At 38.9% G+C, this 21894-nt stretch overlaps 2 protein-coding genes across 8 annotated transcripts in view; one reads left to right on the top strand and one right to left on the bottom strand.

Moving 5' to 3' along the window:
- atp9b (ATPase phospholipid transporting 9B) overlaps positions 1–14838 on the bottom strand; it is a 99444-nt gene extending 84606 nt beyond the window's left edge. For 2 of the 7 annotated variants that reach the window (XR_004576258.1, XM_010906168.3), the window contains exon 1: positions 14650–14837. Coding sequence is in view for 3 of the 7 variants with exons in the window: in XM_010906168.3 (XP_010904470.1) it covers positions 14650–14768 (119 nt within the window). In the remaining 4 variants the exon portion in view is untranslated. Of the gene's footprint in view, positions 1–12153; positions 12239–12861; positions 13096–14649 lie in introns of those variants that run through there. The other 5 variants (XM_020045149.2, XM_010906167.3, XM_010906169.3 and 2 more) reach the window with 5 other exon arrangements.
- LOC117594972 (zinc finger BED domain-containing protein 5-like) lies at positions 7734–9378 on the top strand. Its single transcript, XM_034294731.1, has 2 exons — positions 7734–9251; positions 9350–9378. The coding sequence occupies exon 1, from the start codon at positions 7956–7958 to the stop codon at positions 9249–9251; it is 1296 nt and encodes a 431-aa protein (XP_034150622.1). The 5' UTR covers positions 7734–7955; the 3' UTR covers positions 9350–9378.
- Positions 14839–21894: the final 7056 nt, after the last annotated feature.

The raw sequence follows: 21894 nt of genomic DNA, 5'->3' as shown, positions 1-21894 counted from the left end.
TTTTACAGTCAGCACATTCAATCAGAGGCACATTGATTGTCATTGTTTCCTACCAATGAAGTTGGTGGCTTTGACATGTGCTATGGGTTTTAAGGATTCGTAAAAGGATACTTTCCTTACAAGTTTAACATCAAGGAGAATGAGAACTATGCTGGCCCCCAGCCAGAACCACATTACTACGGTGTGAATACCATGATGGCTAAAGAAAGAGTTTTTGCAAAGATACAAAATGGTTTCCACAGACAACTTTGTCATGAAGAACCGTTTAACGAGTTTCTCTTGAAAGAGGATATCGATATAACAGGGCCGATCATTTCTAATGTTGTACTACTCGCTGAATAGGCAGCCCATTTCATAAGTCCTTTGTTGTTATCTGTTGCCGGGTCTGTAACCTCCATGTGGTCTGTGGTGTCCTTGAAAAACCGGATGAAAATTGTGTCTTTATCCTGTTAGTTATGTGGCAGAAAAAGTCAATTTCAGCCTAAAATTATGTACCCAAATCTAAATGCTTGTAGCTCATGACCTGAATATAGTAGAAACATATTTGTGGTTCCATTTGAAAGGAGACACTCTGTAGTTTGTAGGAATTCTAAATGAATGCAGGGAAGTATAACACATTAGATTTGTCAGAAGATAACATTCGTAAAAAAACAAAATTCCTCATGTTTGAATTGGAGTGGGGAAGGCCAAACATGGATTATGAACCTGGAAGAACTTTCCACTTGATCCACTAGATGTCTGCAGGATCTGGGTAAAGTTTTATGGCCATTTGATGTAAAATTCAGTGATCTACATACTCATTTGGAAAGCAAGGCCAAATTAGGAATTTTCAAGTTCATACCTACACATAACAGTCCAAAGGTGATTAAAATAAGGGTTACACACTCCCAGCAATGTTATACATGATGGAAAATTAGCTTCCCTTCATATAGGTACTAACAGGAGGCGCGACAAGGAGGCGGATCCAATTATCTAACATCATATGTTAGATCACCACATATGATGTTAGATCATATGTGGTATCTATGCCTCCTTACACACATAGATAGTAACCAAACAGTTGGCAGGAGTAGAAAGGAAAAGGAATAGGAGAAAGAAGAGGGAGACTTCTGGGAAAGCTCTAAAATGGCCAGCCAGATGATGGCGTCACAGAGAGGGTCAATCTAGTTAGAGCTAAACTTTCTTACTTTAAATGAAAGTAAGACAGAGATTCTTGTGTGTGGACGAGGTAACTTGCTGGGTGATCCTCTTGGTACCTTAGGCCCTGTAGCCTCTTATAGTAGACCGTTTGTTAAGAACCTTGGTTTTATCTTTGATAGCCCCTTCAAACTCAATAAGCAAATTTATCTAGTAGTTAAATCTTGCTTCTTTCAGCTAAGACTTTTGGCAAAGGTTAAGGTCTATCTTCCTCTGAGGGATTTTAAGAAAGTTATCCATGCATTTATTACATCTCAGCTGGATTACTGTAATTCCTTGTACCTGGGGGTAGATGTGAAAACCCTAAATCTACTCCAGTTAGTACAAAATGCCACCGCTCGACTTTTAACCACTATAAGAAAACGGGAGCACATAATCTTGGCTTCACGTTCTGGAACTTTTTTAGGAATTTTTTTAGGAATTTTTAAGGATTAAAAATGGATTGGCCCCTTTATATCTATCTATCTGAACTTTTACATCGTCATTCTCCAGCCCGAGCACTGCTGAAGTATCACTTTCACAATTCAGAATGCTCTCTATAACAGCTCTGTAGGGGTATGTGTTGCTGCTCAGACTAATTAAACGAACACCCAAGGAGACATCTACTTGTGAAAATAGGGTGGCTATCGGGTAGTTGATAACACCAACACATGCTCCGGCATCGATATTAATTCTGTCCGGTTTAATGACTTTTACACGTAGGTACAGCAAAGTACTGCTCAGATCAATATAATCTTCACCATTTCCAGCAATAAAGAACTCCAGAGGTGCTGCATCTGATATTGCCGATAGGGTTGATATTTCAACAAATGTATTTTTCTCAATAGATATCTGTGTGAAAGAAACTGTGAATAAATCCAACTCACCAGACCTATGATGTGCCATCTTTCAGATTTTTGCTGATTTGAAAATCTGTAAACATTTTATAAATACAGTCTACATCCACAGCTTCATTACTCAGCAATCTTAACACACAAACATTTGTTTTATACATAAACACACATAACAGGTGACCAATTTTAAAGTCTTTGTTGTCAGCATTTAAAAATATAAAAAATGTATATATAAAGTTGTTTAGAGCATTTGTTTCAACACTGTTTGACACCAATTACGGCCAATCATCAGATGTGTTCCTGACCATTTCCATATGCTTGTTCAGATTATTAAAATGCTTTATACTGACATGGTGTTGGTTATTAAAAAGGTCTACAACCATCAAATCCACTTGACAGCTTTGTGCATCAACTGTTTGATCGCTAAAGCCACATAGAATTTTAGATACACGAAGTTACCCATCCTTAGACAGCAGTCTATTTGTTTTCATCGCACCAAGATTCAACTGCGTTGTATACAGTTTCTGCATTACATTTATCCATGTATTCATCCCTATTTTCACTCGGTCTCTGTGTGATGTATGGCTCCGACTTAGGTTTGTGCAGAAAGTTCTTAGCTGCCATGTGAACTTCGGTCAGCGGTGCTTGAAAACCAGATGCATTTAAAGCCTTGACCAGTACGTTTCAGTCCCGGTGATAAAACTGTCTCCAGAATGTCATCATAGTGGGTCTCAAAAAAATAATGGGGTGGATCGAGACAAGAATGTCTTCTCTGGGTCGGGTGCTCCACTTCACATCAGATGCATGCTTTGTGGAGATTGGCCGCAACGATGTGTTCCAGGATCAAAACCAAATGTTGCTTTGATGATCATTAAAACCTGCGGTGCAAGGCTTTTGTCCGTTTTGTGATTTCCTTGTCAGCATTTCAAAGGTATGATAGAGTAAGAGGTCCTAGCTGAGCACCAAGCCGGTCAATGGTAGTTTCTTGGTGGGTATAACGGTGGAAATCAAGCTGTAGGGTCCGGGGTACCATAGCAGGGTTCAGCGTTGTCATCCAAGGCGTTACACAGCCAGTCCTCAGCCTTGGATTCTTCAAACTCCGATTGGTTGTATTCTTGGGACATGTTTCGTAAAGTCGGCCGGCTGCTTGATAGTCACAGGCAGTCTGTCGGTTTTTATGCAGTGCTGAGGAATATGTTCGCTTAAGGCAGGGCTTCAGCCTAGTTTGAATGACCAACACCTGGGTTCTGTGTAGTTAAAATACACCGAACATGCCAGCCACCTACGGCGTTGTAAAAACATGAAAGGTACCACCCCCTGGTTATAGATTGGTTGTACATACTTAGAACTTGTCGTAACATCGATTGCCAGTGGGATTAAACATTCCAGAACCCTGGCGCCCTTTTGTTGAACATTAAACAACACACTACATATCATAACATCTTATGCCATGGGAATTTAACATTCCTGAATCCTGGAGCCCTATTGTTAAACATCAAAGCCACCATAAATTACAAACCGAACACCCCCAACACCATTTTTCATCCACCCAGACATGCATACATCATACAGGAATTTACAACCCCTCCCATACATCACAGAGGAAGTCCCACCCAGAACATAAGTCACACCGGAAGTCCCACCCAGAACATAAGTCACACCGGAAGTCTCACCCCTGCATACGTCAGACAGGAAGTCAATCATCCAAAAGTGAAACAATATGTCCAATGTTAACTACTAATGCTTGACAACATATTCAAACTCAGCATAATGTTAATGCGTGACAAAATTATCTAATGTTGAAATGCTATACCAACTCCCCACAGATATATAGCTCTGTGGTGTAGTGGTTAAAGACACAGCTTCTTGTGGGGGGAAACCCGGGTTCGAATCCAGGGTGGACAACCACGATCATTGCTTTTTACTGCAGGCCGGCAGAACTAGACTTGTCTGGTTTCTTGTTTAAAAAACACCAGGGCCTCTAAATATGAACACAAACATATATAAAATAAATCAAATTTGATTCATGCAGTTTAAGAAATTATCAATATAGTTTGTCACTAGTGAAATAAATGTGTATCAGATTTGTAAATGAAAAACATTGTTTGCTGCTTCCAGCTATTAGGAATTATTCACTATTTCTGTTTTAATTGGTTTGCTAGTGACAGTAGCTAAATAGTTTAATCATTGCAATGTGGCTCCTTTATACGAAACATATTTCATGTCATCCACAGTTAGCTTTTCTCTATCAATAAATTGTCATTCATTGGGACCATGCAATTTCTGAAATTGGGACCATGCAATTTCTTATTGTTGCGTATGTAATCAGTTTCTTTGCTAGCAGCATTTGATGGCCAGAAGAAAAAAATCGTTAAGTTACATTTCCCTTTGTACATATTGACTAAATACTCTGGCTGAAAGTACTATTATATTTTTTTCACAATTGCCAAAACATTAAATGTTTCTATGAACATTATACAAAGTTTCTGACTGAAGTCCTTTTGCTCTAACTAAAAAGCATTGGGGGAAAAATACAGTCCAAACATTTTGTTCTGTGATATTTTTATGTTGTTGCCAAACCTTGTATTACTTTTCCCATAGGTATTATAATTATCTATATCCTGATGAAAGGATCATAATACATTTTCTACTTTAAAGGCTGCAACAGGCACCCATTTTCACATAGGCACTGAAATATTGACTTTTGCTCCAGACCTCTACAGACTCACCATTTTGACTTGCTGTAGTTCGATAAAAAATTCCCTGATTAAAAATTCCTGTTAAATAAAAACCTCAATATCCGTAATAACATAAAACATCAAGTATCACAATAATATTGCATTCTGGCATTTGTGATTGTGTTCTCCCAGTCAATTCCCAACCTTAATAATAACAAAACAAGCTGTAATTAAGCTTTTATTACTACCTCAAAATACGCAAATATTACTAAAACAATAATTTAAGATGTAATTGTGCTGTTGTTTGAATCTGTAAAATACAACAGCATTACATTCAGCTGCAGGCCTAAAGGGTTTTAGTGCAAAGTTCAAGGCCAACCTGTCATCTACAGTAGCATTTAAAAGCATTTTCAGCTTTAAAGAGCAGTTTAATATGCCATGGGAGAAGCTACTACCCATCTTAATGTTCTTGCTCAATGGAATAGTCCAACATTTCCATCAAAAATATTGTAAATGCGCACAAATAACATAGCATGCCAAAACTGTATCATGGAACTAATTCTGTATGGAAAGGCACTGATGGTGACATTGTGGACTTGCCTACTTGGAAAAGATTGGTAATTATTAAATGTAGGCACATCGTAAGCTTTGTTATTATATTCATTAAAAAAAAAAATCTATAACAGATATTTTCACAACCTCACAAAATGCTGAATACCTAGGGCTGGGCGATAAATCAATATACAGTGGGAGAACAAGTATTTGATACACTGCAGATTTTGCCGGTTTTCCCACTTACAAAGCATGTAGAAGTCTGTAATTTTTATCATAATCTAAAACAAAAATCCTTAACAAATCAAATTGTATGATTATTAAGTAATTAAATTGGCATTTTATTGCATTTATTGGATGCCCCACAAGGGGAGATCATGTATGGAGCCCCAGACCGAGGGAGATTGAACGTCATCTTGAACCTCTTCCATTTTCGAATAATTGCGTCAACAGTTGTTGCCTTCTCACCAAGCTGCTTGCCTATTGTCCTGTAGCCCATTCGAGCCTTGTGCAGGTCTACAATTTTATCCCTGATGTCTTTACACAGCTTTCTGGTCTTGGCCATTGTGGGGAGGTTGGAGTCATTTTGATTGAGTGTGCGGACAGGTGTCTTTTATACAGGTTACGAGTTCAAACAGGTGCAGTTAATACAGGTAATGAGTGGAGAACAGGAGGGCTTCTTAAAGAAAAACTAACAGGTCTGTGAGAAACGGAATTCTTACTAGTTGGTGGGTGATCTAATACTCATGCAAATGTATTATTTAAAAATCATACAATGTGATTCAGATTCCATCACTCACAGTTGAAGTGTACCTATGATAAAAATTACAGACCTCTACATGCTTTGTAAGTAGGAAAACCTGCAACATCGGCAGTGTATCAAATACTTGTTCTCCCGTCTGTCGGTCTTAAAAAATACACAATTTCAATGATAAACATGTAACCAATAATTATAAAATCCTAATTTTGTGGAGTAAAAACTTGAAATGGTGGAAGATCAATGAAAGAAACTTCCCCAGAATAAGCCATCTGGCAAAGTGGTCTCTTTGCATTCCTACCACCAGTTCGCCTTTTAGAGCAAATCTTTAGCACAGCTGGCAACATTGTTACCTGCCACAGGTCGGCCTTAAAACCAAAGGCAGTGGACAGACTAGTCTTTCTTGCCCGAAACCTCTAGTGCAATATGCAGGAGGAGTTAGTGGAATAATTTATTTTGTGTTCTACCTCATGTCCTATAATGTTAAAAACTAGCAATGGCTGTGATTCAAACCACACACCACACAGTTTTTTAATTGCCTTATTGAATTGGTTATGTTTAATATTCTGTGAATTGCACTAAAATAATCTCAGAGGTTAACCACCTTTGGGACAAGTAAATGTTTTTGGGATGTGCTAGATTACTTAATTCAAGTCAATAACTATTGAAAATTCAAATTTGCTCCGTATATCGTGATAATTATCAATACTGAATGATTTGAGAAAAATGATAGTGATAAATGTTTCTGCCATATCACCCAGCCCTATGAATACCCAAGGCTTGAAAGACTGACAAAGACTTGTCAAAGATGACAATGAGTAAAAGTACGAAATAACATGTTTGCAGTTCAAACCACCCACAGCTAATCAAAGTGCCTCAAAAAGCAATCAGGTTGCTGTCCCAAGCCTAGATTTACCAATGCTTCTTTTCTATCAGCATCTCATCTGAGGAGCCAGCACCTCAATCAATGGAGAGGTATTTATGAAGCTGCGTCTTGAAACCGCATACCATAGAGCAGGGGTCGGCAGGTAACTTTGGCCGCGGGCCAATTTTTTTTTTAGCCAGTACATGGCGGGCCAGCTACACAGAGTAGGCCTATGGATTCAAATTAAATCTCTAGTCTAAAAAAAAACTAAAATTAAATTAAAATAAAAAAATATAGTAAGCTACAATATTTACTGTGATGTGAATAATACATTTGTAGCTTACAATATTTTGACAGTGATCGGCTTCTTTTGAACAAGGGGCCTTTAATTCCATGTCACCCACCTCATCACATGATATGTGTTGTATATGTGTTGTTACAAATAATTAGCGTGCAGAGTGAAGTTAGCTAGGATAAAATGTCTTTGTCCAAAAATCTTAAGAGGAAAGTTGATGACGAAAATAGAGTATTTAAAGAGGAATGGAAAGAGTTTTGCGTTCATTTTACCGGATTTCAAAAATGCAAAGCCAGTGTGTCTGATTTGCAAAGAAGTTGTCGCTGTTTGCAAAGAATATAACATAAGACGGCACCACGAGACAAAGCATGGAAGCTTCAAGGCTGCATATCCACTTCAATCAGAGGCAAGAAAGCGCAAAATTGAAGCGCTGGCACAAGGTTATGCTCAGGGCAGCAGGATCCTAATGCGGAGTTTCACATCGCAACAAAAAGCGACAAGTGCGTCTCTCAAAGCGTCTTGGTTGCTCGCACGAAACAACAGGCCTTTCACCGACGCAGAGCTTTTTAAAGAAGTCATGGTTGCAGTGTTGGAGGAATTGGCTGTCAACAAGTCCATGGATGGAATCATTGCCTCTGTCAAACAGGTGCCCCTTTCTGCAAGGACCGCTACCCGCCGCATAGAGGCGTTGTCTGATGCTGTGCAGGGAGTCGTTATCAGTGATCTCAAAAGACTAATTACTTCTCCTTAGCGGTAGACGAGAGCACTGACAACACAGATGTTGCACAGATGTTGCACAGATGTTGCCCAGATGTGTGTCTTTGTCAGGTATTTTGATGGGAAGCAGTTTAGGGAAGATTTGCTGTCTCTTATTCCTTTGGAGGGGAACACCACTGGAGATATTATATTCACTGAACTGTCAAAAGTGTTTGAACGGCATTCATTGTCATTTGAGAAAGTCAACCTACTCGTGACAGACGGGGCTCCTGCTATGGTGGGTAAACACAGAGGTTTGGTGAGCAGGTTGAAAGAGATCGCCCCCCAAATGCATGGGCTGCATTGTCTTATCCACCAGAGTGTACTTTGTGCAAAGCTCAGTGGTGAGCTGAAGGCAGTTATGGATAAAGTAATGCGTGTCATCAATTTTGTCAGGGGTACATCAAGCACCCAGCACCGGCTTTTCCGGCAGCTTGTGGCAGATTCAGAGGAGGCCACCCACGACGATCTGCTGCTGCACAATGATGTGCGCTGGCTAAGCAAGGGCAAAGCGTTAGACCGCTTCTGTGCGCTACTGGGTGAGGTGAAGGCATTCCTTATATCTAGCAAGAGTAAGACAGCAGCAGATCACCTTGTCTTTCTGGAGGATGAGAAGTTCATGTCCAATGTTGCATTTTTAACTGACATATTTGGCCATTTAAACAATCTTAACATGCAGCTACAGGGAAAAGACAAAACCATCGTGGACATGGTTGAAAGGCTCCAAGCATTCACCGTCAAGCTGGGGTTGTTAGAGTCCGACATATCAACTGGCAGGCTTCTACATTTTAGTACACTAAAAACACAGGCAAGACGAGTGACTGGACTGATGGGAGACTTCATCAAGCAACTCCGAGCCAACTTCTCTTCTAGGTTGGAGGACTTTTCCGTCCCGAATGAAGTAATTGCTTTTGTGCGTGACCCTCTCACAACCCGACCTAGCGGAGAATTCTCCACCCTGGTCAAAACAATCCTCCCATCATTGGATGAGGCTAAATTTGAGATGGAGTTAATTGATTTCCAAACAACCTCTCTGATCAAAGATGCATTCAGATCTGCAGAGTCCCTGAGTGCCTTTTGGGTGGCATGCTCAGAGGAGTACAGCACAATCAAGAACCTTGCGTTGTATGTGTTGACAATGTTCCCTTCCACCTATACCTGCGAGTCTGCCTTCTCATCAATGAATGCAATAAAGACGTATGAGAGGAATCGACTGACACACACAAACCTTGAGAACTGCCTGCGGATATCAGTAACAAATGTAACACCAGACATCCGAAGCATTGTAGCGAATGAAAGAGGGCAGTTTTCACATTAAGTGAGTACCTTATCAATAGCAACTTATATTTTATTGTCAGATTGCAGTTTGAATGTCACTAAAATGGTTCTGAAATATTATTCTTCATGTCGTTTCAGGTGGCTAGACCTCTGTAGCCTACCTGGACCACCCGTTGTGTTGTCCGTAATCCATGTTCTATCCATATTTATTCCGAAGTTTTGTTTCTGTTCATGTGTGTCGCGCCGTGGCCAAAATATGTGCTACTGTTAAGCTGTTGTTGCCACACTTAGGCTACGACGCTACGTGTCTTATTCGACCACATTTTTTTTTTTGTATTAGTATCCAATCTTTCGTCAAGCAACATTTCAGATTACATTAAAAATTGCTACAAAAAAATGTTTGTTCTGCAGTTTTTTTTGTCTGTATGCGCCCGCAGTAGGCATAGCCTATATTCGTGTAATCATGTGTATCATTTTTAATTGTTTAAAATAAAAATAAGATGATAAAATTATTTCCTGAACTAAAAGGAAAAAACCCAGAATAACTCGTTCATTTATTTTTCACTTTTTATTATTTAAATTTAGTTTTTTTCGTTTTTCTTTATTTAAATTCTGTTTTGTCTTTATTTAAACTTTATTTTTCTATAGGCCTATTTAAATTTAGTTTTTAAATTTTTCTTTATATAGCTATATTCCGTTTTGTCTTTATTTAAATTTAATTTTTCTTGTCCATAGTTGTTTCTTTTTATTAAAATTTGTTTCTTATTTATTTAAATCTACCATTTCATTTACCCGTTTCAGTAATTTGTTAGTCAGAAAAATAATAGATTACCTTATTAAACGTATTGCTTAAGAAGTTAACAGACGCGCCACAGTTAACAGTGCAAGCGGTAAGCAGATTTTTGATCTGAGCACACAATCAGAAAATGGGAAAACGATTAGTTCAGGAAATAAATAATGGAGAGTCCTTTTTCATTTTTTTATTTTTGGTTTTAACAAAATAAAAACGATTGAAGGAATGATACACAGGGCCTATTTGTAAACCGTTATTGTGAAATTAAAATAGGCTGATAAAAAAAAAAAAAAAAAAAAAACCGGACTTCCAAAATAATCTGGCGGGCCAGAAAATATTACTGGCGGGCCAGTCTTGGCCCGCGGGCCGCCTGTTGCCGACCCCTGCCATAGAGAGTAAAGGCCAAATCAAACGACACACATACTCACATATATGCGGCAGACGGAATGAATGAGTATGAGGGGTGATTTGTGCATTTAATAGGCCTAGGGAAGCTACTGATATGACTCACCGAGTCAATTAACGCCTGAACAGCGCCTTAAAATAACATCTTAAATTAACACAGTCCATCAATGGAGATGCGTTTTTTCTTACAGACGACATGCCCACAACACACAAACACGACACGAACACGCGACGCCAATGTTAAGATGACACGTAAATGGCCTACAGACTATGGAAGGTCAAGTGAGTCAAAAACATTTGTTTGTGAAGGCATAACCGTTATTTTTTGCTCAGAGTAATGGGACAGGTTCAAAGTTCAAACCCATGCCTCAGCAGTACATGTGCACTGGAGGAAGTGGCCTAGACTGCAGGAGCATCTTCGGCCACACAGTCTGGGGAGGTAGCAGATCCAGTGGAGTAACAACCCTTACACTTCTTAACCTAGTCATAGTAAAAAGCAGTGAATAAAGTAAAGTACTCTGGAAGTACTTTTACCACCTCTAGTTAAAAGGCTACAGTAACCTGTGTTCTATACACAAGCATCTTATTGTATTGCATCTCCCTTGACTTTTACATTGCGGTCCGAGACAACTTCAGTATTGGTTGTTTGTTATTTTTGTGTGTTATCAATCCAACAGGCAACTTTACAGAGACACTCCTTCATTAAGACTACAAGCTGTTGGCTTTCACTGACTTAAAGTATCGTATAAATGTTTGCACATTGTTTAGGAATGACAATTTTGATGATGGCAAAAACATAACATTTTAACTTTGGTATGTATAGAAATGTTTAATGGTGAACGAGTGCCATTTTCTTGCCACTAAATTACTTTTTCAAGTGTTTTTTCCTCAGATTTAGAGAGAACATATACCCTCTTGCCATGAAGACCCTCTTTTCTCTTGACATCTGAAGATGTACAGCCGACAGAATTAAGTCTCAGGATAAAGATGCCAAAAGGTTGTTCTTACATATCAACACATGGGAACTGCTTCTAATGTGTTTAATATTCAGGAGCAATGCACAGAGAGAGCTGGCCCCTATTTCAGGAATACTTTATTCTGGAACTGTTTACTTGACAATATTAAGAATTGTATTAACATCTCAAAACAGTATAACAACAAGACACTGCCTTGACTATTTACATCATAGACCCCTATGCCTGTTAGTTGATTCTAATGATTTCATTATGTTCCAATGCCCATAGTTGTGAAGACAGTGTTGATTCTGTGTGGCCCATGCATTCCTGCTAAAAATCAGAAGTAGTTGTGTGGGTCATTAAATACACTGTCATGAGATTTAAGTGAGCGGTCTCTTGTTTGGAAAAGATTGGGAAATGGAAGAGCTTCTCTGGTTCAATGTCACTGAGAAGAAACCTCTGCAAAGTTGTTGTTCACCATTCAATGGGCCAATGACTCATGTATGTCCGGTAAGTTGGCTTGTGTGATGATCCTCCTGACTTGTAGAATAATGTATATGAAAATGTTTGCCCAGGGTTCTGTCCTTCAACCCCAGAGATGTGTGAGGAAGCCTAATAGATCCATAATTGGATGCGACATGGTCTCTGTAAACGCAGGCAACATATATTTATGTAATTGATTAATTAGGTGCCATTTCTATACCTAAGGAATATTTGTTGTTGTTAATAAGTGTTGTTTGTAATACATTTGAAAATGAAATGCATGCGTGTGATTTGAGAATACTTACTTTAGAACAATGCGTTGGAGATGATGTACTGTACACTAACAGCTGAGTCAGACCAACTAAACTGGGATGTCAAACATGGCACAAACTGATAGCAAGAGAGTACAGATAGGGACAACATTAGGGAAGAGAGGTCACGTGACTGTCAGGGAAAAAACTTGCTTCACTGAATTCTAAAACAAGCTGCTTTTTGCTGGATGTTTAGTTACCAGGGCATACACACAACCATGTTCCCTAAAACCATATAACATGGGTACTATTGCAACCACAAAGTAAACCAAAATAAAGCCACTGTGAGGTACTTGGCTTCACAACTAAGGCATAACCGTTATCTAGCTAGCTAAAGCCAGCTTTACCTAGTTCATGAATGTAACAGACACTAAATTTAACACAGAAAGTTCTGCACAACACCTAAAACCAGTGTATGCATTTGACACAGCCTGTTAGCATTCAAGTAAGAGCAAATTAGACAATCTAGCTACTTGATTATAAAAAGATTACAGCTACTTACAGTAACCATCAAGCTAGCGAGCTAACCAGTTGTAGTTAGAAAAAAGTTGCTGCCGTTTAATTTAGAGATTCAGAGTGAAAACGTAATTTTAGCTTCCTTAGACATTACTAACACCGCATCTAGCTAGTAATACACAGCACTAAAACAATCTTATTACATGGTGTAAGCCAAAGTCATAAGAAAATGTCCAACGTACTTACAGATAGTGCAGTTTAGCCAGCAGTTTTACTTGGTGTTGTTCTCCTAAGCGGTTGAAATCTAGCCATGTGATTGATGCAAAATCCAAATAAGGTATTGAAACCAAACAGACGTTAATAACCGCGTTAAGTGCTACTAAAAGCCGTAAATTACGGCGCTTACTGACACCAACAACCGCGTCCCAAACGCCGTGTAGAACAGGAAAACAGCGTTTTGGACAGCGACATGAGTGAGTGAAGACGCCGTAAATGACGGCGCTTATCGTAGCACTTGGACGGCGCCACAAACGCCATTTTACAACAGCGAAAATGTCGTTTTGGACGACGGTTTACTGGGGGAACGGCGTATTTTGCGTGTCGTCATGTCACTTGGCCTTCCATACCGCAACGGCGTCAGTGCGCTTAAAATTAGAAACCAAGTATTTTTTTATCTCGCGTATACGCGCGTATCTCTTGCTCAAATTAGCTGAGATATATATAGCACAGAAAATACTGAGTGTGCCCTAAAAAGTAAGGAAATAGCTTGGCGTGAATTTTCTTCATGACTCCCCCGGTCATCTCATTTATTTTTGGTTGCATATGTAGTTAGTAAATTTGAGCTAGCTTGTGTGCATTCATCAGCTAGCTTGATAGTAGTAGCCATTTCAAGTAGAAAGTATAAATGTAAGAATCCAATCAGTACAATAGGCTGTAGTTGAGCTTTTATATTAATACATTGAAGACAATTTAGTTAACATTACCCCTGTTGAAAGCTAACTAATCATCAAGTTATTTTTGTATTACAAATAGTCAAACACTCACTTTTACCCACAGCGCTTGACTTCGGATAAAATAATTGTAGGAACGGATAAATCGCACATTGGACTGTTATTGAAAATGTACATGTTAATACTGCATGCCCTGAAAAGGGAACCGGAACGCTGTTTGCCTAGAGTTAAAAGGCACAAGTCAACCACTGCTTATCCATTATAAATACTTTTCACCACGAATTCCAACAAGTTCCTAGCAAGGTGTCAATATAGCTAAATAAACTAAGAAGAACGTTTGCAGAAGTGGCGCGCCTAATGTGAATTGACCACTTAAAAATTACGTGTGCAATAATGACGCCGTTGACGTTCGCCTGTCGTGTGACATTCTGCAGTGCACATACAGCACTTTCAGCTTAGCTGGTCTTGGAGAAGCAATGCAAGCAAACTACAGGGGTTGTAGCTCTTTTTAAAAGAATCTGATTGAGATACAGATGTGAACGGTCTATAATGAACATTGGGGTTCATGAGCAAGGACATCAATCGTCTAGTCACTCACTTCATTCACTTCCTACTATATGACTCACTGTGACACTCACCCAATCCAAACCACGAGACCGGGTAAAAACGGAAAACACTTTGCCTCAGTATTTTTAACACTGGGGAACATGGAATTATGAGCATTATACACTAATATAGCCAACCGTGAAAAAAATAACCAGCATTTTACAAGCAATGAGCAAGTTCTTGAAATACTCCATTTATTGCGCTTGATAGACACAGCTGTTCTGTTTCGCAAAGGGATCCTACATTTTAGCTAGTAATTTATTAAATTAAAAAAGCTTCGTTGAATTACTGAGTAGGGCAATTGTCAAAACAGCTTACTAGCTATTTACTGTGGCTATGAAACAAGCTTAATTCTTTGTGACTACCATTAGAAACACCCTACGTTACATGTACCCTGTTATTGCGAGAGGCTAGCTCGAGACACATAACCACCATTACTACAACGTACACAAACTACTTATATACAAAAAAGATATACCTTCCCGTTAGACAAAAGCTGAACTTCTTTGTATCATACCTGTAACATCTTGCAGCGTTGTAATGAGCTATTTTCTTCGAGTTCTTTCTCACCGTGTTTAACGGGATGCTGTCAGCCATCTTGGCTGGATTGTACACATCATGACGTCACTGTCAGTAGCACGACGTTGACTGAGTAAAAGGTAATACGGATAAAAGTAGCTGAATTTATGATTTCTCATTAACGTCAGTTCGTTTCGTGCAATGCTTAAACAAATCGCTAGTAGCTGCCAGTAGAAGTCATGGAAAAAGCACCCCTTCTCATACATTGCCAAGTAGTCTTGCGGTCTTCACATATGGACCAAATCTTTTTTACAACAGTATTAGCCTGCATTGGATACACTATATCTAGATACCGTAAGCAACATTGTAAATTTTCAATCGATAAATACCCCAAAACGTTTAATAACAATATACACAAAAACATTTAGCAAACTTCCTTGGCTTTTTTCACATTTTATTGTGTTACAAAATTTTATTTTAAAGGATTTAAGTAGGAGTTTTTGCCACTGATCAACACAGAATCGTTCCATAATGACAAAGTCAAAAATACAGTCTGAAACATTTTCTAAATTAATGACAAATACAAAACAGAAAATAACTGATTGCATTCATTATTCAAACTGGGTTTGGTGTTTTGAGAAGAAAATGTAGGGGGTATTTCAGATAGCAGGGTTAACATACTCTGAGTTTATATCAAAGCTGTGTGGACTGACACTGAGCTGTCAAACTCAGAGATGATGGTTTCATAAGAGGTGGTAACGAATAGTTAAATCAACTCTGATTTAAGTTAACCCTAAGTAAAGCAAGTGCACTAGGAGATAAAAAGCCCTAAACAATGGAACACAGATAACATGATTCACCATGGCAACAGGAAAAACAATGCTTGAACCCCTTACTTCTCCCTAGTGGAGTTGGAAATATTAATGAATGCATATGCAGAATATGAATATTCAAGAAAACAAGCAATACAGTTGCAGCAGCAAAATGATATAAGCTTTTGTGGAAGAAGATTGCTGACCAAGTCAATGCATGAGTATTAATTGAAAAGTTTAATCTTGAGTGTTCCACTCATTAAACCTTGATATAATGTGTGTGTGTGTGTGTGTGGGTGTAATATTTATGCAGTTGCAACCCAACAGTCAAAAAATAAATAAATACATATACTTTAACAGGAAAAGCATAATTTCAGTACAAGCAATTATGATGTTGTTTAGCCTGCCTTACAGAATGAAATAGCCTTCAGTGGCTACATTCATCATGTTATAATTAAGTAGTAAGTGAAATGTTCTAAACAAAAGGGCCTACATAAGAGGTTTGTCATTCAAATTAATGATATATGGTACATTCATGCTTTTGCCAGTGTTAGCTCAGTGATGCCCACCCATTCATCCTAGATACAAATTGGCGCACATATTTTCTTGTAGTGGTACTATTCATTGTTGGCCATTGCAGGGACGCCTTGTCGGTCACCAGTGAGGTGCCACCCAGGAGGTAGTAGCGAAGCCTGTCTCTGGGTTGCAGCCACCATTTCACCAGGCGGTGCAATTGGCCAACCAGGCCGCCACCAGATGAAGTCCCAGCCATGCCAGAATCTCCTCTTTGAGCCGGGTGTAATTGTGGGCCTCCCAAAGAGGTTAGGCATAGTAGGAATGCTGGGTCTCTCCTGGTCAGGAACGGCCTCAAAATGCAAGCCCACTCTGCTGGCTTCCAGGGATGCTGATGGGATTAGCACCTGGTCCATCACCAGTGTGAAGTGCAGCACCAGGATGTAGTAGCCCCAGGTTGTAGACGTCGTGTAGCCTCTTGAAGTCATTACAGATCCGGAGAGAGCCATCGGCTTTTGTATCACTACAATTGGATTGGATAATGGGCTGAGGGAGTCTTTGATAATGTGAAGTTCCCTCATTTTGGCAACCACTGCTTTTTGGTGTGTTTAAGGGATTATGTAAGGGTGCAGGCAGACCACATCTGCACAGAGCCAGGGGTTGTGGTCCTCTAGCACCATTATTCCTGAAGCTGGGCAAAAACAGTGGAGAAGGACAAGAACATGTCCACCAGCTCCCAAAGTTCCTGCTTTTGATGAGGGATGAAGTCCTATCACATAGTCTCTTCTTCCCGGGCGATGGCAGTGAGAGCACTGATTGATTGATAAAATTTACTAGTCAGATTACTTGATTGTCAGGCAGTCCCACTTCTAGCCCAGCCCTAATCTCTCAATTCTCCCTCTAAGTCACTAGCAGGGATGCAGTTTGTCAAGAGTTGCCCACCTCAGCCCAGCAATCTTGAATATTCTTACTACTATTCTCTGCCAATCTTGGCATGTTCTCCCTTCTCTCTGAAAACATCCAACATTCTCCAAGTACTTGCTCTTCACTGGACCTCTGTGTCCAGTGTGCCCTCCCTCAACGGGAGTGAGACACTGATAGGATGCCCTCCATAAGTATTGGGATGTCACCTTTTATTTTAGTCAGTTTCAACACATTTGACCAAATATGAATAACAGCACAGTGTTTTATGTGAGCATATACACTAAACAAAATTATAAACACAACTCTTTGGTTTTTGCCCCCATATTAATTATCTCGGCAAAGGAGAAGTGCTCACTAACACAGATTTAGACAGATTTGTGAACAATATTTGAGATAAATAGGCCTTTTGTGTACATAGAGAAAGTCTTAGATCTTTGAGTTCAGCTCATGATAAATGGGGGCAAAAACAAAAGTTTTGCGCTTATAATTTTGTTCAGTGTATATTGGGATATTTGGCTCACAGGTGTTTCTGGTTGATCTAGGGGCCACAAACACAAAACATGTTAAGGCTAAATGTAGCTTCCAGTTAGCTTATTTAGGAGAAACCCTTAAAAGAAATGGGTATGTCAGTCCTAATTTTAGGACTCATACATTTTTGGTCTGAGTGTATTTCATAAAGCATTTCAGATCTGTGAAAAGTTAGGGGCAGTCAAGAGGACTCCTAATTCAATAAGAGAAATCACAAACAATCCTAAAATGGCTGCTGCCGGCAATCCGCCCTCATAATCACGTCAACATTTCTGAAACATTTTATGATACTGAGCTTTTAAAAAGTTGTCATCTAAATTATAGTAGAGCTAATTAGGGATGCAGTCACTTCACCAACAAACAGGAATAACCCAATGGAGATTAAGTTGCAACAACTCTACGCAACTTGACCACAGGGAAAATGCAGCTATGCATCACAAACTACATGTATCTCAATCATCTGTCAACAGAATAATACGTCAAACAATAAATGCCCTCTCCAGACCTCACATCGTCTAACAAATCATACAGTTTCCTCTTGATGTTCGCCAATTACAAAGAATCAAAGCCAACTTCATAGCTGGACCACCCAGTCTAGTTGGAGCTATAGATGGGACACTTAATTGCCCAAATTATCGCATCATCAAAAGATGAAAAGGCATTTGTTTACGAGCTGCCAGACATGTCTGAGCCTGACAATTAGCTGAAGATATACTTGACTAGTCAGTATATAATTCTTGGTTTCATGTTTAATCAGTGACAGTCAATCTTTATTTTAATATGGCAACATGACACCTACAGCATTGCTATGATGAATTCACTGAGATCTGAGCTTGTTCATGGAGCACAATATCATCCATAGCAACGGGTCAACCCAGCCCTTTCTCTTAGCTTAATATTTCTCCCCATTCAAAAAACGTAGTAAAAGTTGGTCTTAGCAGCTTTGTGAATAGATTTTAAGAGGAAACTCTTAGCTAGAAACCGACTGCTGTTTGGGAGGCTTTAAAGTGGTAGGATGAAATGTTTTGTGAATACAGCCCCAGGTGTTTTCTGAAAGAAAATAATATATCAATTAGAACTATAGTTTTGTCTGAAGAACAAGTCAGTTTAAAGAGCATGTGTATCCAGATTAACAGATCTGGAATAAGAGGACCTAAAAACGTAATTTTTTAGGACATTTGGTGAAGACACATAGAAAAGTCCTTTAAATCCACTTATTAACAGTGAGATGTCTGGAACGAAATCTCCATTATTCTATCTAGGAGTCCTTGGTATTTTGGATAGGACAATGACGTGTGGACGGAATCCAACAGTTGGGCATAGCCAATTTAACAGTTTGGAATGTCCTGAAAAAGAAACAAAATGCTAGTGTCTTTAGCAATCGGCAAAAGCCATGTCGGCCAGCAAAACAACAGCAGTTGATGACAGTAGAATGATAAGAGTTTTGAAAAACAACCATAAAATAAGTGAAATTCAATCAATCAATAAAATGTATTTATAAAGCTCCTTTTACTTCAGCAATTGTTACCAAGTACTTTTACAAAACACCCAGTCCGAAACCCCAAGGAGCAAGCAACAACAATGTTGTGAAATCACCAACAATCTCTTGAATGCTGGTCAAGAAATGTTTCAAGGCAGATGACATCGGCAGCAGGATTACAAAGGCTAGACTACAAGATGCAAACCTCTGATCTGTACCAAAATCGGAAAGGCCAGATTTGAATTAGTTAAAAAGATTAGATTAGATTCAACTTTATTGTTATTGAACAGTGCAAGTGCAGTGCAACAAACTGCAGTTTGCGTCTAACCAGAAGTGCAAATAGAGGAGTGCAGAAAAATTTACATATGGCAATTTTAAATGTGCAGTGGAATATTCACAAATTTACAGAAAATGTACAGGTATTAAGTGTAATGTATGTACAAGTGAGAGAAATAGTAGTGGCAATTCTAAATGACATTCTGAATTTGCAAACGAGGCAAATGGAAGTAGTAAGGTAGCATGTGCAAATGAAATGCAGGGATAGCAGCAGTGAGGATCCCGAGGTAGACTTGTGTGTAACAATTGAAAATGCAAGTACAGTGGCGGGAGAAAGTTGATTTTCTGAATGCAGTGTGTTGGAGGATTTATTTAGAAAATGAATACAAGGTTCCAGTAAGGGCTAGACAGGAGACTTGGTTAAAATCCAGAAACAATGTCGGTAACAGGAAATCCAGGAAAAATGGCTAAGGTATAAAACAACAAAGGCTGGGTAAAGTCAAGAACAAGGAGGCTAAAGTATTTTACATGGGGAAATCTAGGTAGGCTAATATGTGTTTTTGTTGGAAAACTGCAAACAATACCTCTGAGAACTGAGAATGGGCACTTAATAAATAGGTGCGCAAAACGAGGAACAGGTGGATTCAATAACACAAATTAAACCAAAACAAGCATACAAAACCTATAATGTCAGAAACTATGGAAAAATAACCAACCCGTAAAGATCTTCAAACAAACAAAAACAAAATGTCACTTAATGAATAAACAAATCCCCAAAATAACAGGTACAAACAAAATTATAACAAAGACACAATCCCATTCAAGACCTCACACATATAAATAAAAAATGTTTAATTAATAATACATAGATATAAAAACAAGTAGTCCATCATAAAATAAAAGTAAGATTGCACCTCAGGTGAAGTCAGACAAAATTGCATTGTTACTGTTTAGCTTCTGTAGAGTGCAGAACGTCTTCATAAAAAATGGAGGCGGGGTGGAGTTAGGTGGTTTTGCTGACAGTTTAGGATCCAATGGAGTTATGAGGTTCAGTTACAAGTTTTTAAAACCCACAGACAGACGTGAGGGGTGACCAATAGCGTTGATTTAGGGTTAAAAATGAAAAAGAAAAAATATGGAGTTACGAGGTTTCCGCCCAACAGCGACAATGTTTCTGCCCAACAGCGATGTAATCCGTTGCAGTTACAAGTTATCTGTCCTCATTTGAAATCAGTAACGTAACTTTTTGATACTCAAACTCAGTAACGTAATCTGAAAAAATAACTTTTAGATTACTTTAATATTAAGTGGCATTAGAAGGCAAATAGGAATAGCCTATTGAACACCTTTTGCGGGATCAATCAGTGTTAATGTTTACATAGCTGGCCAAAAACTGAATTAGAATTATACTTCATGGGTTATGTACAGTGCCTATGGAAAGGGTTTCTAAACAATAGCTGTCTACTCCAATATGATTGGGCTATATCTCTACATTACATGCTAAAAGTCTGTCAGATATTCAGTCATTCCAATTAATCCAAAAACCATTGATCTTCCAGAATCTGACTTTTCATCTAAACATAACCCAAAATCAAAGGCTGTGTTAGCCTATTCTGTTATTTGCATTTCATTTATGTTTTTTATTTATTCAAAACAACATTGATCAAGAAATCAGGCCATCCTAGTTAAGCCGGCCTGCAATTAAAAGTGAAACATTTTGCTGGATTCGAACCCAGGTCACCCACATAAGAGGGAGTGTCTATAAGCACTATGCCACAGTGCTATGCATTTGCCCATGGTTGGTATACACATGAACATCATGCCAAGATTGAACATTTCGCTAGACAAGCATTGTGTTAAACTGATTAACGTTTCTTATTAAGTTTACCTCCACCACAAATAGCATCTATGAACTGTATGACTTTTGCCACTGGCCATTTTAAAAGCTTATTAGCCATTTGTGAATCACATTGATACAATAACTATCAATATAAGTGACGATAACTGACTTTTTTGTCAAGTGAGAAGACAAAAGAATCGTGTAGCCAGTGATTATTTCTGGTTGATATTACGGCCAGTGGCAAAAGTCATACAGTTCATAGAGACTTTATACTTTATATACATGCACTGTTATGTGTGAGCATTCCTGTAAAAGTGACTACTGTGGCATTTCAAAAAAATGGCCAGAGGGGCTGCCATTCTTTAAGGGATATTTTGTATTCAAGCTGCCTAGAACATCGTCATACATTCTATGGCAAGGATACCTGAAAGCTGATTATCTTGTCAATACACAGTGCTCACCACAAGTGTTAAAATTTTGTTTTTTGCTTTAAAAAGTAATAGAAAAATCATCATGTGTGTTTTGTAAATTGTCAAACAGCATTTGGATTAAAAGAGAGCGCAGGTGGGACTTATCTTTTTTTTAAAGGATGGATCCTTCCTTTTGAGAGCCTTGTTGAGCTCTGGGGGAAACTCACAGAGAAAGAAAACAGCTGGGCATGGTTGCCCCACACATGGCTGTTGATGTCCTTCATCTCATCTCATCTTCATCCGCTTATCCGGTATCAGGTCGTGGGGGCAGCAGCTCCAGCAGGGGACCCCAAACTTCCCTTTCCCGAACAACATTTGCCAGCTCTCACTGGGGGATCCCGAGGCGTTCCCAGGCCAGTGT

The sequence above is a fragment of the Esox lucius genome, chromosome 10 (assembly GCF_011004845.1).
Source record: "Esox lucius isolate fEsoLuc1 chromosome 10, fEsoLuc1.pri, whole genome shotgun sequence".
Lineage (NCBI taxonomy): Eukaryota > Metazoa > Chordata > Actinopteri > Esociformes > Esocidae > Esox > Esox lucius.
The sequence above is the reverse complement of the archived record's forward strand: the minus strand, read 5'-3'. Positions and strand labels throughout refer to the sequence as shown.